Raw genomic sequence first — 21,423 nt, forward strand, 5'->3', positions numbered from 1 at the left:
CGCTGAACAGCAGGAAGTAATTGGCTCTAGTTGACGCCACCATCCATTATATCAATATTCACAGAGAGAGACAGGATCAGTAACTTTTAATAAAAGTGCTGCCTGTTATAGCCATTTTAAACACTCTGCGAGCTGCTCATCATAAATGGCAAATGAAATCCAGAAGTACAACTCAATGTGCATAGTATGGTATTTCAGTCAGTTTTCTGTGATACATAACGAAGTGGGGAAAAAAAGTCAGGCATAAAAGGACTCCTTGGAGAATTCTAGTAATACATAGGGGCTAAGAAAATGCTATTTGTTACTACAGTTTGCATTTCAGACTGTGGAAAATTACAAAAACTCACAAATGCCCACTAACAGGAGGCTGAGCAAGAGATTGTGGTTAAGGAGGGCGCCATGTGGGACAGCAGGGATGAGTCCTCTCCTGCTACACATTCCAGCTCTGACTCAGAAGCTCATCACAATAGAAAACATACATGTTTTTATAATCCCTTGTGCAAATAAACTGATGCCTTCAAAACATTCCAACATTGCATCTTGGTGGCTTATCTACATGCTAGCCTTGAGTTCAGCTAAGACAAAGCAAGTAGCTAGCAATGAAGAAACAAACATTTTGTTCCTGCTCCAATTTAACTTTTCCTCTTATCCAGGACTACTGGCTTATCAGAAAAAGGAACTGAAGTGAAAACAAAGAAAGAAGTACATTGCCCAGGCAATGTTAATGAGTTTGTAGCTTTATACGTTTGGCTTTTTCTTTTTTGTTACAGTTCATTATATTTCTAACGAATCCTTAAGACTGCACAATACCCAAAATTAACACATCTAAAATATTAACTCAAAATTTATCTGGTTTATTAATAACTTCATTTATTTACAATGTCTTTACGGTATGAAATATCAAGATAAATCCTACTGCATCCTAGGAGAGGAGTGCTGTAGACAGACAATGCATGCGTGACCTTTCTCATTTACCTGCAATTTTCCAACAAAGTACTATTCTTATTCCACAAGCACCTGATGCAACAGTAACCTTGTCCAATTTGTAAAGTCCAGTGGCTTAAACCCTAGACAGAACTAAATTTTCTTACATAAGGCCTGTCCAGCCATTAAAACTATGCCCAGAACAAGAGCCTTCCAGGGTGTTGCATTTAAGTTGTCGGGTTTTTCTCCCTAGCAAAGTTTCTTTGGTCAGTTAGAATGAGTATTGGGGGGAGCAAAAATAGTACATCAGACTTGTTCTAAGCAAACGAAGGATCGGGTCAGACATGACTTCATGTAAGACCTCTAAGTGATCTATGCTACAATGGACTAAAACACATTAAGTGAAAATTTAAAAAATTGTAATTTTTTCCCCATTGGATTATTTTCACTCTAAATTCCATATGTGTTTTCTCATCTTCTTCCCTTTGGCTTGTGTTACCGCCCAGGAGGGAAGAAGTCCTAAATCTACATTCATTTCCTTGTTCCCATTGGAGGCATACCATTTCTTAAAAATTACATGCAGAAAAGGCTTGGTTTGTGTTTTCTTGTTTTCCCTGAGTCTCTTATTGTCCATTCAGTAACCTTTCATGCATACAGAACAGCATTCGCTTTCAATCACCAAATCGAAAGCACATGCTGTCCCTTCATTAATGTTGGAATCCATCTGTCCATTTTAGCAACGATGAGGGAAGAGAAAAGGAAAGGGTTTCATTTTCCAGTTATCTGACTTTTCACCTTTAGCAGTTCCCTTTTGAGCAACCAGTGCTAAATCCTGCCATGGGCAATGCAGCCTCCTCACAACATTGCTTTGTTGCATTCTGTTTCAGTGAGGATCAGATGGGGACACCTTGCCACACAGAACCAGCTTTGAGGTTTTTCCTCTCTGTTTTGTTGGTGCAGGTTTCTGTTTAGTACCCACTACCTTTATCACACACAATTACTCCCATTTCTCTGTTCTTTCAGTCCCGTTACATATACCATACCTATTTCTAAACAGGACTGTTCCAGCCAGTATGAACACTGGCATAACTTGCAGCATTGAGGTGCTGCATGTCTAATGCAATACACATTCCCAAACACAGAGATCCGAAACTCATAGAAGCCTACAGAAAGACCAGAAAAAATCCCATTACTGATAGCACAGGGTCTAAGCAAACGGCAGCATGGTACACTACATTACATTGTCTTGTGAGCTCAGAAGCACCATCAAGTTAGCACCTATTAACAACTTAACTACGCATCAGCTCGTCTACAGGAATTGTCAGCATGTATTACTTTGCATTTGCTATAGGCAAACTCTGTCCAAGTTGGCTTCGCTTTCTCTCCTGTCAGAACAAGGCACATCATTGTGTATTTGCTGCTAACAGCCTATTCACCCCCATGTCCACATTTACTACTGTGCAAAGGATACTTGCTAAACCCTGCTAACTGTATCTCACATCCAGGCCTCACACTGGGGAGATGCTGCAATAGCAATATAATTTTGTGTTCCTTAATCACAGAAAAGTGACAGAAGAAAATAATATTCAGCACCATTTAAACAGTTGACCTGCTACCAATAAGAATGGAATTGGTTTTACTTCATCAAAATATTATTTCTTCAAAACATTAAGTCTATAGTGATCTAATGATGAAACCACTGAAAAGTAGGAAAAGAAACTGAGTGTGTAACCTTTTTCTCTATTAGAGGGGTGTCAAACTCATTTTCGCCGGGGGCCACATCAACCTTGCATTTATACATTTATACTACTTCTACATTTATACAGTCCTAAAATTACATTTGGCTCTTTGAAGGCAACTGCAAGGTTGATGTGGCCCCCAGCAAAAATGAGTTTGACACCCCTGCTCTATTAGTTTCCCTTTAATACGTCTTAGTGCCAATAACTCTTCTGCAGGCCCCTGTTAACCACTGTTCATATAGCTGACGGTGAGCGTATCTTGGAGCTGTTGCTGAGGCACAGCCCTTAAAGCCTCAGGAGCACTTGTTTCCTGGGAAGAAACACTTTCAAATAGGTCTGTGCAGGTGTTTTGTTGGAATTTTATCTTCACCTTCATTTCTTTGCCACAGATGGTTCCTTGAACAGAAAGATCCTAAGACTTTTAGAAGAAAAGCTGTTTTCCTTTAAAGAAAAAGAAAATTTAAAAAAGCAAAGAAACAATCAGTAATAGAAAAAAGTAAGAATGTGTTGTGCTGGCTGCTTTTCACCCTGCACTCAAGACTGGAAGTCTCCATTCCCTGTTTACTGTCTCTAACAGCCAGATTATCTCCCACTCCTTCTCCAGCTTTCTGACTCATCTGCCAGCGCCTTGTTTGGAGATCTCCTCCAATGTCTACTCTGATGTGCTATGGGGTGCCACAGAAATTTGTTGTCAACCATTGTCTCTTTATCACATCAACTAGTCCCACCTGCAGAGAGATCCAGCCAGCATCTCTAGGCACTTTTTTCACAGGTCTCTTCTTCTCTCTCCTCTGACCAAGTCATTCATCAAATTATTTCCCTTGTGGTTATTTAAACATCAGCTGCAGTTCAGCATGGCTGAAAACCAGGATTCTAAATTTTCTTTCTGCTCAGTCATTTCTTGACATCTAGAAAGAATAGCACTGTTCTCTTAAGAAGTGGGCAGGTTTGACTGGAAATCCTCACATTGTGGCAATATATGAATCTCTCAAACATCTTCTTCACATGATCTGTGACTGAACCTTTCCTAGCAGCCATCCTCCCAGCCAGCGTACTTTGTCAAGGTTTAGTCATCTCTCTTGCTGTAGTATCCTTTCCTCAGTGCCTTGACAAAGGCAATTAAATTCTCAATTGTACTCATATGGATTGAAAATACTGTTTTAAAGATAAGTCTGCTGGGCTGTCATGTTCACTATAAAATCTCCTTTTTTTTTTTTCCTCTCAGAATAGACAAAAAAACATATTTGGTATTTTTGCATAAATCCACTTATGTGAAAGTATGTTTGCACAGGAAACCATGTATGTGGAAAAATACCAAGGGGTAACAACTGTAGCTACAGAACAGTAAAGTTGTCATTCTGTGCATGGCTACGTAAGCTCATTGAAATGACACTAAAGAATTAAAGGGGGAAAATTAGGCAATTTTTTTTCTAACTAGAAAAAATAGGAAAGTAATTAGTCTAGAAGAATAATATATTCTCAATCACTAATATCGGGAAGGAAAGATCTAGATTTCTCAAAATATTAATAAAATGGTTAAAGTGATATCTTCATAGAAGATGAAACAATGTTTTCTTTATTACTTTATTTGCCATAAGAAAATGTTTCAAAAAAATTATTGAACAGTTGTTCTTATGAATTGTGCTAGAAACCATGAGCCAATTCCTTAATGTACATTTAAGAATAATGGAGGAATAAATAATTAATAACACATACAATGTAGGGGATTTATCTAACAGATAATGGCCCATGAAAGGAAGAGTTTTATTACCTTAGGGAATCAAGTGAACTACAATTAGTATAATAGTTAAAGCATTAAGAGTATTTTCTAGTTCTCCACCAGTGCTCCTTATAAGCAGAGGACTAAACTTTGTTTTAGTGAAAAGCATATGAAAAAAAATTACTTACAGGATTAATTTAGCCCAGAGATCTCTGATCTGTTCTCCAATACTTTTTGTGGGGATACGCAGTCTGACTACTTATCTTCTGAATCGTGGAGGAGAAGTACCAGGAATTCTTAGAATGATTTTATTTGTAGCCATGACACGTAAAATCCCTAGTAAAATTACAGGATCGAGCCCAAATTACCATCCAAAGACATTTTCAACATTTTCAGCAGGGCTACTCCTAATGATGTTCTCTGCCATACATCACCAGTATGTTGTCAACGCAGGAAGTATACAATTTTATTCAAATAGGCCTTGGGCAGAAAATAAGTCATATGAATGTGAAGTGTGTGGTAACAAAAATTAAAGAATATTCATTAGTAATTGAGCCTCAGAAGATAATGAAGACTTTCAACTGTAGCACTATACTTTTCTTCAACCAAAATTGGCACTGGCCTCCAGAAAGGTTTGCTTTATCTTATGCAGTACATTAAACGTAGACTGTGTAAGCAAAGGGGAACAGTACTTACCATTTGCCAAAGAAATTAAATGCAGTTATTGACATTCATTACATGTCTCCACTGGCCCCCTCTCCACCTCAAAAAAAAAAAATCACGACAGAGTACATTAACCTCCAGCCTGCTGGAATGTTATCTGACAGAAGTCAGCCTCCCTATGCTGAGAATTACCTGTGTACACTCTGCTGTGTAACATGAAAAAATCTGCAACATAGTGTTTTCCCAAATACAGCCAAGACTTATCACAGTCTATAAATCCACCACAGACCAAGATGTTGCAGTGTTAAGAGCTATAATCCCCACAATCTGGCACCAGTTTTCTAGGCAGGAGCCCCCAGCTCTGGGCCAGGTGCCCCCACTCCCCACCACACCAGGAGTGTTGGTACCTTGGACCAGAATCTCTAACAGCCAGTGTGAGAAGCACCTGCATTGCCAGTTACTGACACTGCAACTACAACCTTCTTGGCATCTAAAGCATTTAATGCTTGACTTATGCTGGAGCAGGGTCTGCACTCTAGACTTCAGCATTTTTCAAAAGCGTGACAGGAAGAAGAAGAGGTCCTCTCAGCAGCTGAAAAGGTGGATCTTAAGGACAACACTGAATCCCTGTCTGGCACTTCTGAGGAAATCCCTTTCGTCACCAGGCCAGAGGCTAGCTGGGAGGAATACCTCTCATTGTGCCTGCTGAAAGGCTGTTATTCTGAACGTAATCCACATTCATTGGGTCAGGGAAGCAAGGCATCACTTTGCAGTGCAACAATTGAGGTACCTAGCTGGGAGCGGGGAAATTTGAATTTCAATCCCTGTTACAAGTCTGCTTTTCTAGCCCATTACCATCTAATATTAAAGTACACAAGCAACCATAAGAGTCAGGATCTGAAACCGAGTGAGTTCCCTAATAACCTATTCAAAACCATCCATTACCCTGGATACCAACAGGACACAGACTTGGCCATCCTGTGCTGCTGCATTTTTACTGTTATTGATACTCACGTTACCTGGTACTATTTCAAATTATTTATACCTGCTGCAATCACATCTATTATTAAAGACAGACATACAACCATCTTGGGGTAGTTTTTCTTTCCAGCCCCTTCAGCGGCATTCATGGAGCCTACTCCTGACTATTGACAAGAAGTAAAGAAAGAATATAAAACACTATCTGTTACTCCATTTCTTCCCTTTCCCACCTACTGTGATAGTCACCCCTTTGCTTTGGTCTCTCCAATTCTTTCACATGCTTTATTCCTCTTTGTGGTCTTGGTTACCTTCCCCCTTGTCATCCTTTGGTATTCTAATATCTTCCTCACATAAGTTTTTTTTCTTTTCTTCCCTCTTCTTTATCTTTTCCTTCCCTCCTTTTTCAACATTCAGTGACCTGATACTGCAGTCTTCCTCCTATGAGTTCATGAAACTCAAAATGCATGGACCAGAAGAGCTGAGGAGGGGAAAAAAAAGGCAGAAAAGCAAAAGTCATTTCATGACTACTTACCAAGAGAAGAAAGGGCTGTCATGAGGTTTTGGTCAGAACAACTGTTTTCCAACAGCCTTTGATTAGAATCACAGTAAAGGGATTTCCAAGAACAAATGATGCAAAAAATTGAAATTATAAAGACCTCAGAGTCCTCTCTAGTTCCTTCTCCTTCCTTGCACTGAGAGTCTTTGGCCATTTTGAAATCCTCCTTAATTAGATTTGACAAAATTTTCCACCTTGTAGTGATTTCAACTATGATCATCAACATGAATACCAGCTTCCCAGGTGGGAAGATTTTAAAGGAACACCAGTGCAACTGTTCCTGAATTTGCTTGTTATTATCTCATTTTAAAAGAATCCAAGTCTCTATTTTTTAAATTGATTTTTTCCCTTGATTACTGCTATATGAAAGGCCTAGACAAACAACAAAACCAAGAAAAATGAAAGAGCCATCAGAGTGGAATGGTTGTAGCAAACGCTGAATGAACTGTGATCTTTGGTGGGATAATGACAAGCTTTCAGCTGTAGCGATCAGTCGATACTTTCCAGACCATCCCCACAGTGACAAAGACAGAGGCATTTTTAAGTTGTAATTGAGATTAGCCTCGATACATACAGTTGGAGCCATGCCTGTGAACTTTGCTAAAAGGCTGGCTATGTAAACCATCTATCACTCAGTTCCACATGAGCAGTAATCCAATGACACCACAAAAATCTCACGATATCCCTCGCTCCACACGTCCAGCCACAGCAGCGGGCTCCTGCCAGGGTGCTTCAGCTGTGCTACTGCAGGGTTTGCCTCCCAAGGTCTGGAGTCCCTCACTAAAGATTGGCATTATTCCCTCTCAGGGTGGCCAAGTCTTGTACAATGCCCAGTGTTGTAGCCCAAAAGCGCTCTTGCTGTAATCCAGCTCACTAGATTTGCAATCACGTGCTAACCGAAGGCCCGTGCATAATACTACTGACTCCAGCGTGCTTGGGATGAAGCCCATAAAGATGGGCAAGATTGCTTTTCATGGATGGGAATAAAATATTTTGTTTGTTACTACTAAGCTAACCACAAAAGAAATAAATAGTGCTCTTTCATGTGGTGATGAAACAAAGCAATCATGCTGTATTCCTTTTTTAATTATTAGGTTGAAAGATTCAGTGTCTTCCTGGGATGTTTAACTCTGAATCATATTCATCACATATATAAATAGCCAACAACTGTATATAGTAGCGGAGGGTGGAGGGAAGGTCAGGGAATTAGCTTGATGTCAAGAAAGCATTTCCTATGGAGTCACCCAATCTGTCCTGGATACAAACTCCCCCATGGGCACACCGTGAGCCTGACGGCTGCTGTGCCCTCATGCACCAGACACACCAGATAAGTGTCTCCAGCCTTGCTGGCATGTGGAAGCTTCTCCTCCTTCCATGTCGTCTAGGCAAAGCTTACTTTTTGAGGCTTTGTAAAGATGGGTAAAAAGATTTGCCCTTTCCGCCTCATGTTATGGGCAGCACCACCAGCTGAACACACCGCTTCAGTGCCAAATCCCCAGCAGTTACTCCATGGGGTCAGCGAGACTGGCATGGAAGGTGCCCGCTGACACCTCCGAGCGGACAGATCCCAGAGCGAAGCGTTGGCCCTACTGCCGCTCGAACCCAGGATGTCGAGCACAAAGCAGCCACAGCAATACTGCAGACAGGCTGCTAAAAGGTAGAGGTAAAGTTGTGGCCCATCACTACTAAACTCGGACACTTGCTATGGGGCTTGCATTTGTAAACCGTTTTGCATAAATGCAAAGATTACTGCAAGCCCAGCATTGTGCTTCTTAGGCCATCAGGAAAATTAAGCCAGAACCTCCTGGGATTTCTTGTTGTTGTACCCTGGGTCTTGCCTCAGTGTTGCTGTGTGCCATCACGCTAACCCCAGACCCATGACAGGTCACAGCTGACTCGCAGGAACAATCTGCGTTTTCCCCGCTCCCTCGTTCGGGACGGCAGCCCTGGGCATGACGAGGCCAGCCAGCCACCTCCCGCGGAGCCCCGGGCCGGGAGGCAGCGCGGCCCGGCTCGGGCCCAGCCGGGGGAATGCGGCCCGTCCTGACCTGCCGCTCCCCGGGGCGAGTGATTTACTCCCGGCCGGGCCGCGGGGCGGGAAGGCAGCGGCCCGGCCCCGCGGCCACGGCACATCTCCAGACTGCTCACCCCACACGCTCCCTGTGAACCCGCACGCGGTTTAAACATTGAAATCCGGGAGGGTTTTGTCATCGTCGGTTGTGACTTTGAACTAGCGCACCTCGCCTGGCCGGGGCAAGGCCGCCGGCTGCCCGTGACCACCTGCCCCGGCCCGGCCCCCGCTCCGCCCGGAAAGGCGCCGGCACCGCCGAGAAGCCCCAGGAGGGGCGACAGCCTCCCCGTCCGCCGCGGAGAGCTCCTTCTCCTCGCTCCCGCGCCGTATTTTTAGTCGCTGACCCAGTTCCCCCGCTCAGCTACCTGCGCCTCCCCCGCCGCAGCGCGGCCGGCCCAGCCGCACCGGGCGGCAGCCCCCGCGCCCCCGCCGACGAAAGCACCGCCCAGGGGCGGCCCGGCGCCAGGTGAGGGGAGCGGAGCGGAGCGGAGCGCGGGGCCCGCGGTGCGGCAGGTGCTGCCGGAGGGCGGCTGCGGGGCCGCGCTGGGGACGATCCGGCCCGGGCGGGGCGCGGAGCCGGCGGAGGGGCGCAGCCGCGCACGCGAGCGGCGGGCGGGCTGGGCGCGGGCACGACGCTGCCGCGGGGCCGGCGGTCCGGAGCAGCTTTGTCCTGTGTAACCCAGCTACAAGTGAGGGGCGGTGCGTGAGCGCCGGCGTAAGTACCGACTTCTTCTTTTAACAAAGTTCTAGTCGCAACCCCCTCCGGTACCTCAGCCCGGGCTTGCGGGGGCGGCCGGATAACGGGGCGCGGGAGCGGCGCGGAGCGGGGCCGGGTCCGCCCGGGCGCCGAGGTGCGTCGCCGGGGAAGTGGGTCAGTGCCGCGGCCCCGGGGCGGCCGCCGCTCTCTGCTGCTCGGACTTTCCCGTCTCTTTTCATTTTGGGGATTAACCGCCCGACGGGCTCTTGGCGCGCCGCGGAGGTGGGTCTGTGGGACGGGGTCTGTGGGACTGAGCCCCGGCCCTGGCCGGGGGTGCAGGTGCGGTGCAGCGGGGGCCGCGCCCGCTTGGGCTGAGGCGGTGAAACCTCGGGAGTGGTCAGTGGAGGGTTGGTATTTTGTGATGGTGGGTTTTTTTGTTTTTTTGTTTTTTTGTTTTTTTGTTTTTTTTTAAGACACAGAAGTTGTGCATTGCTGGTGTCGCTTTTTAGCTAGTTGAATGCTGACATCGCGTCTGAAATGTTTCAAGCCTGGCGGAGCTTGCGCCTCTGCACCCAGACTCTTGGGTCCTGGCGTGAGGGCACTGGCACTCTTGAGATTTTAAAATAATATCTTTAATGCTCGCTCCTCCACTTGCTGCTATTTATACCATGCAAGGTTGGCAAGGAGAGGAGAGCCTGTGTTTGAAAAGGACATTGAGCTTAAACTTGATACCATTGTTCCAAGGCCAAGGCGAGAGTGCAGATATTTAAAACAAAAAAAGCCCCAGCAAATATCCTCCCACAAAACAACCCAAGCTTCGTTCCCCTCTCCACCCTCCCCCCCTCGTTTTTCTAGTATGTGATCAAAGCAGAGAACTGGGCATCTCCTTCTCGTTAGGGCTATCTAGTTTTTTGCTTCAGACACAGCTCTGCCAGTCTGCCACCAGGACTAAGGCTGTGTGTGTGGGGGGGTTGTTTGTTTTATGCCTGTGATGTGGTGAACTGTACAGCTGATTAAACCCCACACCATGGGCTTATCTAGAAGATGAAGTCTCACACTGTGACAGATGCACGACTTCCACTTAGGCAGGTAAAATCGATCATGATTGCTTGTTGCCTATGGATTTTAAGGTTGGTATTGATCTAAAAGTAGCTATAACGTAAAATATTGTTAATACCGAGTCCAGCAAATCAGGTGATACTTTACTGAATAGGTATTCATGGTTAATGATTCTTTTCCATCTCCTTTTTCTAAACTCAATGCGCAGTAATACGCCTCTCTCTAATTTGAGGAGAGATAAACTTTTCATATAATGAAACATTTTGGGGGGTAGCAGAAAAGCTTTAATCTGCTTGGTTTATATCACTGAGATTTTTCGAGGTGGATGGTGGTGACCAATATGATGGAGTTCACTGTCTGGATTACTAAGTAAGATGGGTATTAACAGTTGTTTATTCCTCGTGAGGTGCATCATGCTCCTGTGGAACGACAGCGATGCATTGTAGCGGCTGACTCGCATGACCAACCACTGGGGCTAACTTATTTCTTCTAATGCTAATTATCGTGGGTGAGCAATAGGTTGCTTTTTGAGCTCTGTTTTTATAGAGCTTAATTGTACATGTGGTAACAAGGCTGTATTTAAAATTCATATAGTCACTTTTAAACTATTGCAAAGTTCTGATTTCTGGCTCAGATCAGGCTGTCTCAGAAGTGTGATTAAGGTGGTCGTAATAATCTGATAACTCCAATGTTAAAACTTTACCTAGCGGCATTTTTCCATGCAGGGTAAACTTGTTTCTGTGTGTAAAGATTCCATAACTTAAAAATATTTGAACAAATGCTAAACTTTTAGTAGCTAGCACCTGAAAATTTTTTTCATGGTAGTTTTTTGACCAGTTTAGATTCAGTAAATAGCAAGTCTCACTGCTGGATGCGTAACTTCCTACCTCTCATATGTTTTCCTTAGTCACTTCTCAGGTATTGATTTCGGCTGTAAGACTAAGTCTGCAAAAATGCACTGCAAAGGCCTTGACAAAGTCAAGAATTGACAGAGTAATAACACTCTAAATGCATTTGCGGCTCCCATTTCTAACTCTTGCATTTTGTGGTTTCAAACTTTTGTCTGCTATCATGTATAGAAGAAGTGGGTTCCTTTTTTAGAAGAGCCAAGATTCTTGCATAGAGGTGGATTGTTATGAAAAATGTCAAGCACCAGGAGGCACTTTTTTTTTTAATAATTGTAGGACTTAATATTGAGTCGAAGTCTAATGTGTCAAGTAGCTAATTATCTCAGCAGTCTAGCAAAATAATTACTTAGACTTGTAATAGAAACTGTGGAATGGCGATTAGCCAGCTGACAGCGTGGGACTGATATTATATATATATAAAAATAAAAACATACATATTTTCATACATATGTATGCATTTTATACATACCTAAATGTATAGACTGTATCTATATAAAGTGGTGTGTTACACATTCATATAAGATGCTAAAGTGTGCCACTGCTGGATCATGATTGTGTGATTTTGAGATACCTATGTGAGCAAAAGTGGCACATACGATATGATCTAGCAGAAAACGCTGACATGATTGCTGGCCCTGAAGTCCCTGTCTCTGTTTAGGTCATTTTGTTACCTTCATTCAATTTCATGGTATATCCCAATTTACTGTTTAATTGGGAAAATCAAGACCTTTTAAAGTTGCCTTTATCCCATGAGTTCAGAGGGTTACCTGGCGAGTTTGTGGAGTGCTCAGACTGTGCAGTAGTTTGGAGTTAAAGCTGGGCAAGGTTAATGCTCTTTATTCTGCTTTATTTGATTTCTTGTGGAAGGGGAAACAAGAGTTAGTGCTTCCTTGGTGTTTGTGAAGTGTAACTGGCTGTTGTACAGTTTGTTTTAAGCAAACATACAAGTGAGAATGATAACAGCCTCATTCTTTTTGAGGGAGTACTTGCACTGTAGAGTTTGTTCCTTTTCTGAATTCATACATGAAGATGTTTTTAGACTCAGCAGTTCATCTGGTAGAGCCATGGGAAAAGTTGTTTTCTGCTTTCCTATTCTCTCTGTCACTGGGATTATTCCACATTGGCTATGCATAGGTAGACTTTATTACTTGAAAGAAAGTCAGTGCTATTTGATAATTTTCTCTGTCATCTAAGTGACAAAAGACTATTCATTATAAGCCTTATGTAAGTGGGATTTTTCCAGTACCAAAAAGTTATGTCAGGACTTAAATTTCCACTGAACAGTATGATTTTCCTTTTTTCCCCCCGTTCCTGGCGCCTGTATTAACTCCAGTTTTATTTCATTGAGTTTTCCTTCCCTTGGATGAATTGCATTAATCCTTAATGATTCTGGCAATTTTCCACTTAAGTTACTTACCTCAAACTGCTTCAGATAGTTTTCTGTTTAGTTTTTGCATCAGGAAGAACCCAAGCTGCTGTTAGTAGATGGTATGATGCAATCTGTGCATTGCTGGCTTGTACCAACTCTTTAGTCTCTGTTATTCTTCCTTAGCTGGTTCGCCTAGGTTTACCATCTTTGAATATTTTGAGATTTCACAACTATTTTTCTTTTTTGCAATCTTAAAAATCTTAAATATCTTATTAAAAGATGGGACGCTAGCTCATTTTTGCATTTAACTTCAATGTGGATACATGTTACGAGGCAGTAGTGCATGTACAGGACGGAATTCTTGGGAATTCTGCAGGGAAAGGAAACTAGTGCACACGAAGCATTGAGATTTGAGATGTCATAACCCACACTGGGTTTTGATGAACTCTTTTTTTTTTTTTTTTTTTTCCTGATCTCCTGGCAATGTGTGGGGTCCCTATAGTGTGTCCTGGACTTGTTAATTTAGTTTGGTGGCACCAGCTGACATCTGTGAAGTCTGGGTGGAGTGACCTGTGAAGTGGTGGTCCTTTTTCTTCTGTGAGATAGCTGCAAGTCTATGCAACTGGCCAAAAAAGAAATGCTTTTAGTCATAGGGCTCCTGAACAAGTGTGCGCTCTTGGATGAGTGTATTTGGTGGCAGAGTATTACAGGCTTCTGTTTTGCCTCTGTTCATCTGCTTTTGGAGTTGTAGCTCAGGATACGGGAGAGAGATGCTGACTGGATGTGTCTCTAGTGTTGAACTGCAACAGGCTGAAAAATCTTGTCTGAAGAATTTAGAAAATAGGAGGATTTTGCTGCACCATTATTACAGGAGAATTTGGGAACCAAGGATGTGTTTACTAATGGGCAGTCTGATAGAGTTGTGGTGAAGAGTATGGGCTGGTAAATAAAGATCCGTGAAACAAGAAAGGCTACGAACTTGTCCATCAGCTACAGTTTGTGTGCCCATTATCGCAAGAAACATGATGTACCTTTTTAATTTACTCAATGTTTTACCTGTATGCTCCTAGCGAGTCAAAAGCGATTACTCTCGAGAAAGCTAAAGGTAAGATATTGTAGTATTTAAAAACCATTACGTGGGACCACTTTTAAACTGGCGAAATAGACAGAAGATGCTGCTGACACTGGCTTATGCATAGCACGCATCCTCTTAATGTCCAGTCTACAAGAGTCATCAGTTCTTGGACAGAGTTTGAGGTGCTTGCTCTTAATAGTCAATTCAAATGGTGGTGAAATACTTCCTTTACTGTCATTACTAGAGATACTTGAAATACCAGTGATGTGACTTTAAAAGGGAAGCCAGGAAGTGATTGTGGAATACCTTCTCCAAGTTTGCATTTTTCTTTAAAAAATGATTTAATTTACAGAATTACAAATTGGCTGTGGGGGTACCTTTTGGAGGTTGCTTTTTCCAGCCTCCACATCAAAGTAGGACTACTGCCCATGCTAGATCAGGTCAGCCATGACAGGGTCTGCCTGAGCCTTGAAAATCTCTGTGAAAGGAGGCTCTGTAACTGGTTTTGGATATTCTTGCAAGTAATTTTGTTCAAGGAAGGGAATAATTTGAACTGAAACGGCTGATGAACCTTTACAAGATTATAGGCAGGGAGTGTAATAGAAGTCATTTAGCAATTGTACCCAGTTTTGGGTTTTGGTGCTGCATTCTGTCAGATGAAATGCAGAGACCTTCAAGGAAATTGCCCTAAAGTGAGGTTTTGGTGCCCCTTGCCTCTAAAATTACACTGACCAGATGATTCATCCTATTGCTGTGCAGGGCCCTGGCTCTTTGTTGGAGCTCCAAGTGGCAAGAGGATCATAGTTCTGCCTGTGGGTGCTGTGCAGCTCTCTGAATGCTGGCTCTTGCCGTGAGAAATTCTCATATGCTCCCTTAGAGATTGGTTGCCTCCCCTTTGACCTGCCTGTCCTTTCATCCAGTTGAAGCTGTGATGTGTCTGATGTCCCTAGAGTTGCTTTTAGCAAAATCTCCCAAATTTTCTGAAAGAAATTAGCAGGAAACTGGATATTATTTAGTGGCATATGGGCCACAATGGTGAGAAATTGGAAGACTACTTTGTGGATATAAGTATCAATAACTTGATAAATAATTGTCCTGCAGAAAAGTGGCATATATACAATGTGTAGACTTGGAAGTCTGTCTGTGCAAGCTTTATCTAAAGTTTCTGGAGTTCTGCTAACCTGTGCTAGGTGGTGGTCAGTACAGCTTGCTGTCTGTGTGGCAAAAGCTGCACATACAGATGGTTGTTACTTGTAAACTGCCTGTCCAGTTTTAGAAAAGTATAAAGGATTAATTGGAAATCGTCAAAATTGGACATGCTTCTCACTTTTTTTTTCCCTTCTCCTGCTTATTTTATTGATTTTGGTGTCTTGAATTCTGTGATATTTAGTGTCACCTCTCTGTAGCTGCTGGTAGTTTTCTCATGTCTGTCTTGGCCCTTGCATTGCTTAATTAAAAAACTTCTGGCAAACTCATTAATCATGAACATTTGGAAGTAACTGGGGTAGGTATTCCTTTTGGGAGATGTTGATCCCTATACAAAACCAACATGCAGTATGCATGCTAATGTTAGGATTATTTATAGCAATATTAAAACATTAATTCATTATCTAAATTATGAATCAACATAAAACTTTCTTTAACAATACCAGGACACTGTTCTGTTCTTGAATTTCTGTGATTTGTGGTTTTTTGTTTTTGGTTTTTTTTTGAGAAAAATTGAAGAATAACTTGAAATTTGGTTTGAAAGACTTCTAACACTCTGCCACAGGCAGTGCTGTTTGGAGTATCATGTCATCTGCAATGATGTCACTTGGAAACTGAACACTTCTTTTGATGGAGTTTTACCTGTCACAAAGCATGAATTTTCCTGACATCTTCATTACCAGGCTTTGTTTAAATGCTTGTTAAACCTTCTGCTGATTTGCACTGGTTCTGTTCATACTTGAGTAGTGCTCTTTCAGGTTAGGAAACCCAAAAGTCATGCTTTTCTGAAAACACAGCTTCTAATGGGTCCTTTCCTATCACTCAAATCAGTTTATAATTTTCCCAGAAACTGTAGTAATTAAGTGTGACCAAAAATAAAGTGTTCCATCTTGATTTATTGGCCCAGATCTGTCTAACAGCTAACTTGCATTGGTAGAGGAGCTGGCAATTAAACACGCTAAAGCTCAAATAAAACCAAAACCCACTAGCGTGAAAGAACAGCTAATTTTTACAGCAAGGTGTATGCAGTATTAGGATTTCAACTTTGTGGAATGTAAAAACAAACTTTTGTTAATGATCTTCTATCTTAGTTCCTGGGAGTTTGCATTACACACAGCATTGGACTGAAATAGCTTGGTCAGCTGGTCTAAGAAATTAGCACTGAAATTATCCTCTCATACTGGTATTCAGCACAGAGATCTAACCTGGCCCATTAGAAATTTCTTGGTGGAGACAGGCAAACCGTGTTTGGTGTACTTGACAAAGCCTCCCCTGTTGTCTCTAACACCATGTACAGTTCTCTGTGTAAGGCTCAGTGTAATTTGCTACAGGTGTTGCTGTCCTGTTGTGGGTTGGGTGTTTTTGTGTAGTTATGTTGGTTGAAACTAAATGGTGCTTTGTCCTTCTTTGAATGTGGACTTTGAGTCCCTCCCAAGAGGCTTGGCAGCTTTTGGTTTTGCAAATGTGCTGGTCTTCAAACCATTACCGTATGGCTCTTTTTGGCTCCCCCTTCTCGCAGTAATTGCTTTGGGGAGAAGAAAAAGAGGAAAAGGAATGCTTGTATTCAGCGGCTCCTTTCCACCTTTTGGACATTGGTCATTCCGTCCTGTGTATATGTGATTACTTCTGACTCACCGCTGGAGCTCTTGATGGTCCTATGGCTTCGCTGTTGTCTAAGCATATGAAGAGTTTCCCATTGATGCTGTCTCCACTGAGTCTATCTCAGCAGTGTTGCATGACAGTGAAAACCTCACCTGTGGTTCTGCTTGTTTGTGGCCGTTTGATGCAGGCCGCATCTGGGTGTACTGGCTTAGGGGTTCTTGGCACTGTAAGTAGGCTCCATCTGTTGCAGCACTGTCATCTGATTTGTGCACTGGCTATTGCTTTCCTCCCATCAGTAGTCAAGGATCTTAAAACCACTGCTCTGTGCTTGATTTGTTATCTAATCTTGGGGAGCGTGTTGATTGCAGTATTCCACTGTTGCAGTGCCACCTAATTGCATGGCTTGTCATCCAGTTTTGCCCCTGCAAGACACCCTTAATGCTGACTCGATACTTTTATTACACTGTGGATATCTACGAGATGTCTGTAGAAATTCGGTGCTTCTTGATGCTTGTAATATCTGGACAACTCCCTGTTTCAAGTATGCTCTCTACCACATATTTGTAACTGGGCAGCCTATATGGTGTCCATATCATCTCAGTTGTATCTTAGGTGTAAGTTTGCAGGAGCTAAGTGCTATTGCAGGTTTCCACTAAAGGAAATGCTATTTTGTGTAATTGATTTGCTCCTCATTTAGTGATACAAGACAGACTTACAGCACTTTATTCTTTTATCTTTCAAACAGTGTGGAGCATGACCAGTTTTTGATAGTCTTATGAAATCCTAGCTTTTTCAGGTCTCTGTTATCAGCAGCTTCCATCAACAGTATGAAAGTGCTGGAAGAAAAGCTGCTGATACGACTCATAGTTCATAGAGCAGCATGTGTTATCAACCTAACGTGGCTCAATGAATTTTTGCCATTGTCTTTCTGAGAAGTACTCTTCCCTCACACAACTGAATACTTAACATGCATTTTCTTGATGCAGTGAGAGTTGTCTTATTTGCTGCTCAGTTGCAGGTAAACAGATTTTTGTCAAATTTGTATCTACAGTTGGATTACTGGAGTTCTTCTTTTGCAAGCTTTCATTGAAGGAAAGGAATTGCTTACAGATATTTTGGTCTGGTTGTGTCCTTACTGTTCTTGTATCTCAGTATAAAAATGTTGCAAAGTATAAAAATGTTGATCTCCTGTGTAGTGCATCTGTGTTGCCTGTACTTTGTTTCATGCTTGTAAACAGTTCATAGTACCTGTTCATGAGTTGTTATAGCTGAGGATTATGAAACTAAACTGTCTGGGTGTTGTCTCCTACTATAATAATATGATCAGCCAGAGCCTTGATGCCAGGTGATAATAATGGCTGGTTCTGCAGTCAGCGTGGGCTGGTGGCATCGGGCATCTGGATGCCTTTAGGCATTTGTACTTTCAGCATCTGCCTAAAAGGATGGTAGAGGCTTGCCAAGCAATTTGGAAGCTCACTTACTGTAGTGTGTTTGAATCTGTAGTTCCAGAATAAATGTTCTTGCTTTGCACCAACTCATCTAATGAATAGCATCTTCTGATACTCATTTGGAGTTGTGCAGAGTGCTGCTTCACCTAAGGTTTCATTGTGCTCTGTAGTTCCTCGATGTTCCAATACCAAGCAGTACAAACCTTGTAAGCTTCACAGTTTTCTCAGGAGATTGTAAAGGCTCTTGGTTATCTACTTCATTATGTGTGCTGCTTGTGGTAAAAGTTTGCTTCTGCCTTATTACACAAACACACAGATCAAGATAACTGAGCAGTTTCTGTATGTGGTTAGGACTCATCATTGCCTTTCTTCCCTTGCCTTGCACTTGTTTGGGTTTGTGTGCCATGGATTTCATGTAATACAGTGTCCTGCTGCTCTGCAAGTGGGCTCCAAAGTCAAATAGTATGAAGCAAGTCTTCTGCGTCACAAAGTTCTCATAGGTTTCGTAATGGTTGTATTGGGCATAACTAGTATTTATTTGTGCTTTTCTGCTTTAATAGTCCTGTGTCTCAACACTTAACATGTTAGTAAATCTGGATCCAAATTGCAGCCAGCTTGAGGTGGTGGTTCATTTAATAGCTTAATTGCAAGGTGATAAATGAATAGCAGATGTCTTCAGTTTCACAGATGAGGAGGCTGTGTCATTAGACCTACTAAGTCTTACTAAAAGCTGCCTCTACTGACAGACAGATTGTAGCTTTAGCCATTACTTTAGCAAGAAAAGTATTGACCATGCTTTTATTGTTGTTGTATTGGCTAGTGCCTCCCCTGCTTGCCCTGTAGCCTGTTGGCTGGGTGCTTCAAGCACTAGGCGGTGATGCCTGCCATACTAGTTGGAGTATCCGGACTTTTTTTCAGTGTGCAGCTTTTTCCACCTGTCCTAGGCTAGTGGCAGCCAGTATTGTAATTCTTTCCCTCTGTGCCCAGCTATCTTCGTAGCAGTGTCTCCTGTAAGCTGAACTGGTGGCGTCCCACAGGTCACTGCACTGCTGTGCTGGTGTGTAAACCTTACTCCACAGTGATGTGCAGTCACAAAAATGCATTTTTTTTAGACAAACAAGTGCTGCAGAGCCTTGAGAGGAGTGACCATAATGTACCCAAAACTGAGAAGAGCGAAGGTAACGAAGTACAGCTGTAAGAGCAGCCCTTCAAGCAGGACGCTTGACACTTCAGTGGTGCAGCTTGGCATGTGGGCATATCTCCAGCCTGCACTCATGTGGGGTGCCCTGTAGGTACGTTATCATCTAAATATAGTAAGCCTGTGTGGTAGGGTTTTTTTTTCTCTCCTAATGGGCTATTTTCAGTGCAAAAGTAAGTGGGTAAGCTTTGTCTTCTACAAGGTCACTCCATCATAGGCTTTCAGATTTTTCCAGTTGCTTAACTTTCTTATTGAAGATGATGTGGAAACTGGGTGGAGGACTTGGGGGTCAGTCTTTCTGGTCTCTAATCTCTAATGGGATGCATATAATTGATAAAAGAAGTCTGGTTCAGTAAAGGTCATTCCATAGTATCTACATAGGTTATATTTAGAGCTGATTGGTGTCAGAGTAAAGCTGCTGTTACAACCTGCTTATTTATTTATAAACACACAGTGAATGCCACCTTCCTGTAAAGGGGCAGCCTGGAACTTTGTTTAAAAAAAAATTGTGGGGGAAAAGGTTTCTAGGAAAAAAATTCAAATGCAATGTGTTCTTGATGGCTTTTTTTTCTTGCGACAACCAGTGGCTTCATATAAAACTAGCTTTATGCTTGTCAAATGCAAATTTAGCCAGATACTATAAAGAAGTAGGTTTCTCAATTTCCCAGACTAATCATGGTCTCTGTGTAGCAGAAGGTGGTTTACAAAACAGTTGCAAAAGTGGTGTGCTGACTCCTTCCCTGCACCTCTTTGGCTGATTTTTTTTTCTCTCTCTCTCTCCAAAAAAATACATTAAAAAAATGCAATATTTGTGTTCATTCCATTTCTTAGTTGTGAATGAACAATTGGAATGGTGAACAAAGGTGTGGATCCTTGAATCTCTTAAATGTTAATGGCTTTTCAGTGTGTGTGGTTTGTTTTCTGGTTTGTTTGAGAGAAGCACAATTTCAGAGAAATTGTAAATGGCAAATTCGATTTATTTTTTGCCTCAAAATAACATTGAATAACAGGGTAATCATACAACCTATTAAGAAGAGTGAGTGTAGAAACCCTGTCATTGTTTGTTCAGCTTTTAGTTGTCTAGTTTTGTTTTGTAAATGTAGATACGAGTATAGTGGTATTTTTTGTTTTGTTGTGAGGGGTTTTTTGTTTGTTTTTGGTGTGTAGGGGGGGTGTGTGTGTGCATGTTTTTTTTCTTTTAAGCCCTTGCCCTTTTTTCAATTTTTTTTTTTCATTGTCACAGAGAAATATGTAAAGTTAGCTTCATTTTGACTTCTAATTGTAACCAGTATTCACATCAACTACTTCTTGGTAGCTGGGATTTGATATAGAATAACTGAAAGGAAAACTTGCCCATGAAATCTTTGAAACTTTTTGACTTTCCTAATACATAATGGTAGCATTTTTAAACACAAAAGATGAATCTGTAGTGCCAGAAGTGGAAAATGCCACATAATGTGCATGCGTCCATACTTGAAAAGAAAATAAATCTGTCATTGAAGTGATTATGAATATTCCAGTAACTTTTCCATGCTTTTCAGCTCTTCCAGAAATCATTTTCAGAAAGTGGCAAAATGGCCTTTGTACTCAACGATACTGCCTGGAGAACAAATTTACTCTCTCTGGACTAACGGCTGCCTTTCTACAAACCAGTGATTTTGAGGTTAATGTTTAAATATTTAAACAGATTTGGCATATTGCCATTCAAGTAGAACAGCATGTGCTTAGCCCTGAGACTCAAACAGTTTGCTAGGTAGCCAAAAAAAATAAAAATTACTCAATAGTGGAGTGATCTGGTAACTTCAAAGACTATAAATTAAGGCTAATTCTGAACAACAGTCTCCTAAAGGAGGATGATCAATCTGATTTTCCTTTTTAACTGAGAGGAAAGAAATTTTTAGAGATGATATTGGGACTTTTTAGGTGGGTCAAAGTGCAGGACAAACAAGCTAGTGTAGACTCTGATAAAAATAATCCTAAAAGATACTGATCTGCATGAAATTTGAATTTGAAATTTGTTGAAAACTGGGTAAGTTGTTTAATTCAGATAACTTTATTTTTGGTTCTCTTTGTTTGGGTTGGAACGCCAGGATTAAGCAAAGATTTGATGAGCGTAAAGCTCAAACTTTATTTGGGAGTCTTGGTACTTATGACTTGAAATGGAAAAAATTAAAGAAGAAAGCCAAGAGCAATTGCATTGGCGTTCT

At 42.0% G+C, this 21,423-nt stretch overlaps 1 protein-coding gene across 2 annotated transcripts in view; it reads left to right on the plus strand.

Annotated features, from left to right (window-relative positions):
* Positions 1-21,423, plus strand: part of FGL1 (fibrinogen like 1) — a 79,631-nt gene that overhangs the window by 36,886 nt on the left and 21,322 nt on the right. The window contains exon 11 of one of the 2 annotated variants that reach the window (XM_065633226.1): positions 654-714. The exons of the other annotated variant lie outside the window; for it this stretch is intronic. Coding sequence (XP_065489298.1) covers positions 654-688 — 35 coding nt within the window. The 3' untranslated portion in view covers positions 689-714. Of the gene's footprint in view, positions 1-653; positions 715-21,423 lie in introns of those variants that run through there. 2 annotated transcript variants of the gene reach the window in all.

Source organism: Caloenas nicobarica, chromosome 4 (assembly GCF_036013445.1).
Source record: "Caloenas nicobarica isolate bCalNic1 chromosome 4, bCalNic1.hap1, whole genome shotgun sequence".
In the NCBI taxonomy this organism is placed as follows: Eukaryota; Metazoa; Chordata; class Aves; order Columbiformes; family Columbidae; genus Caloenas; species Caloenas nicobarica.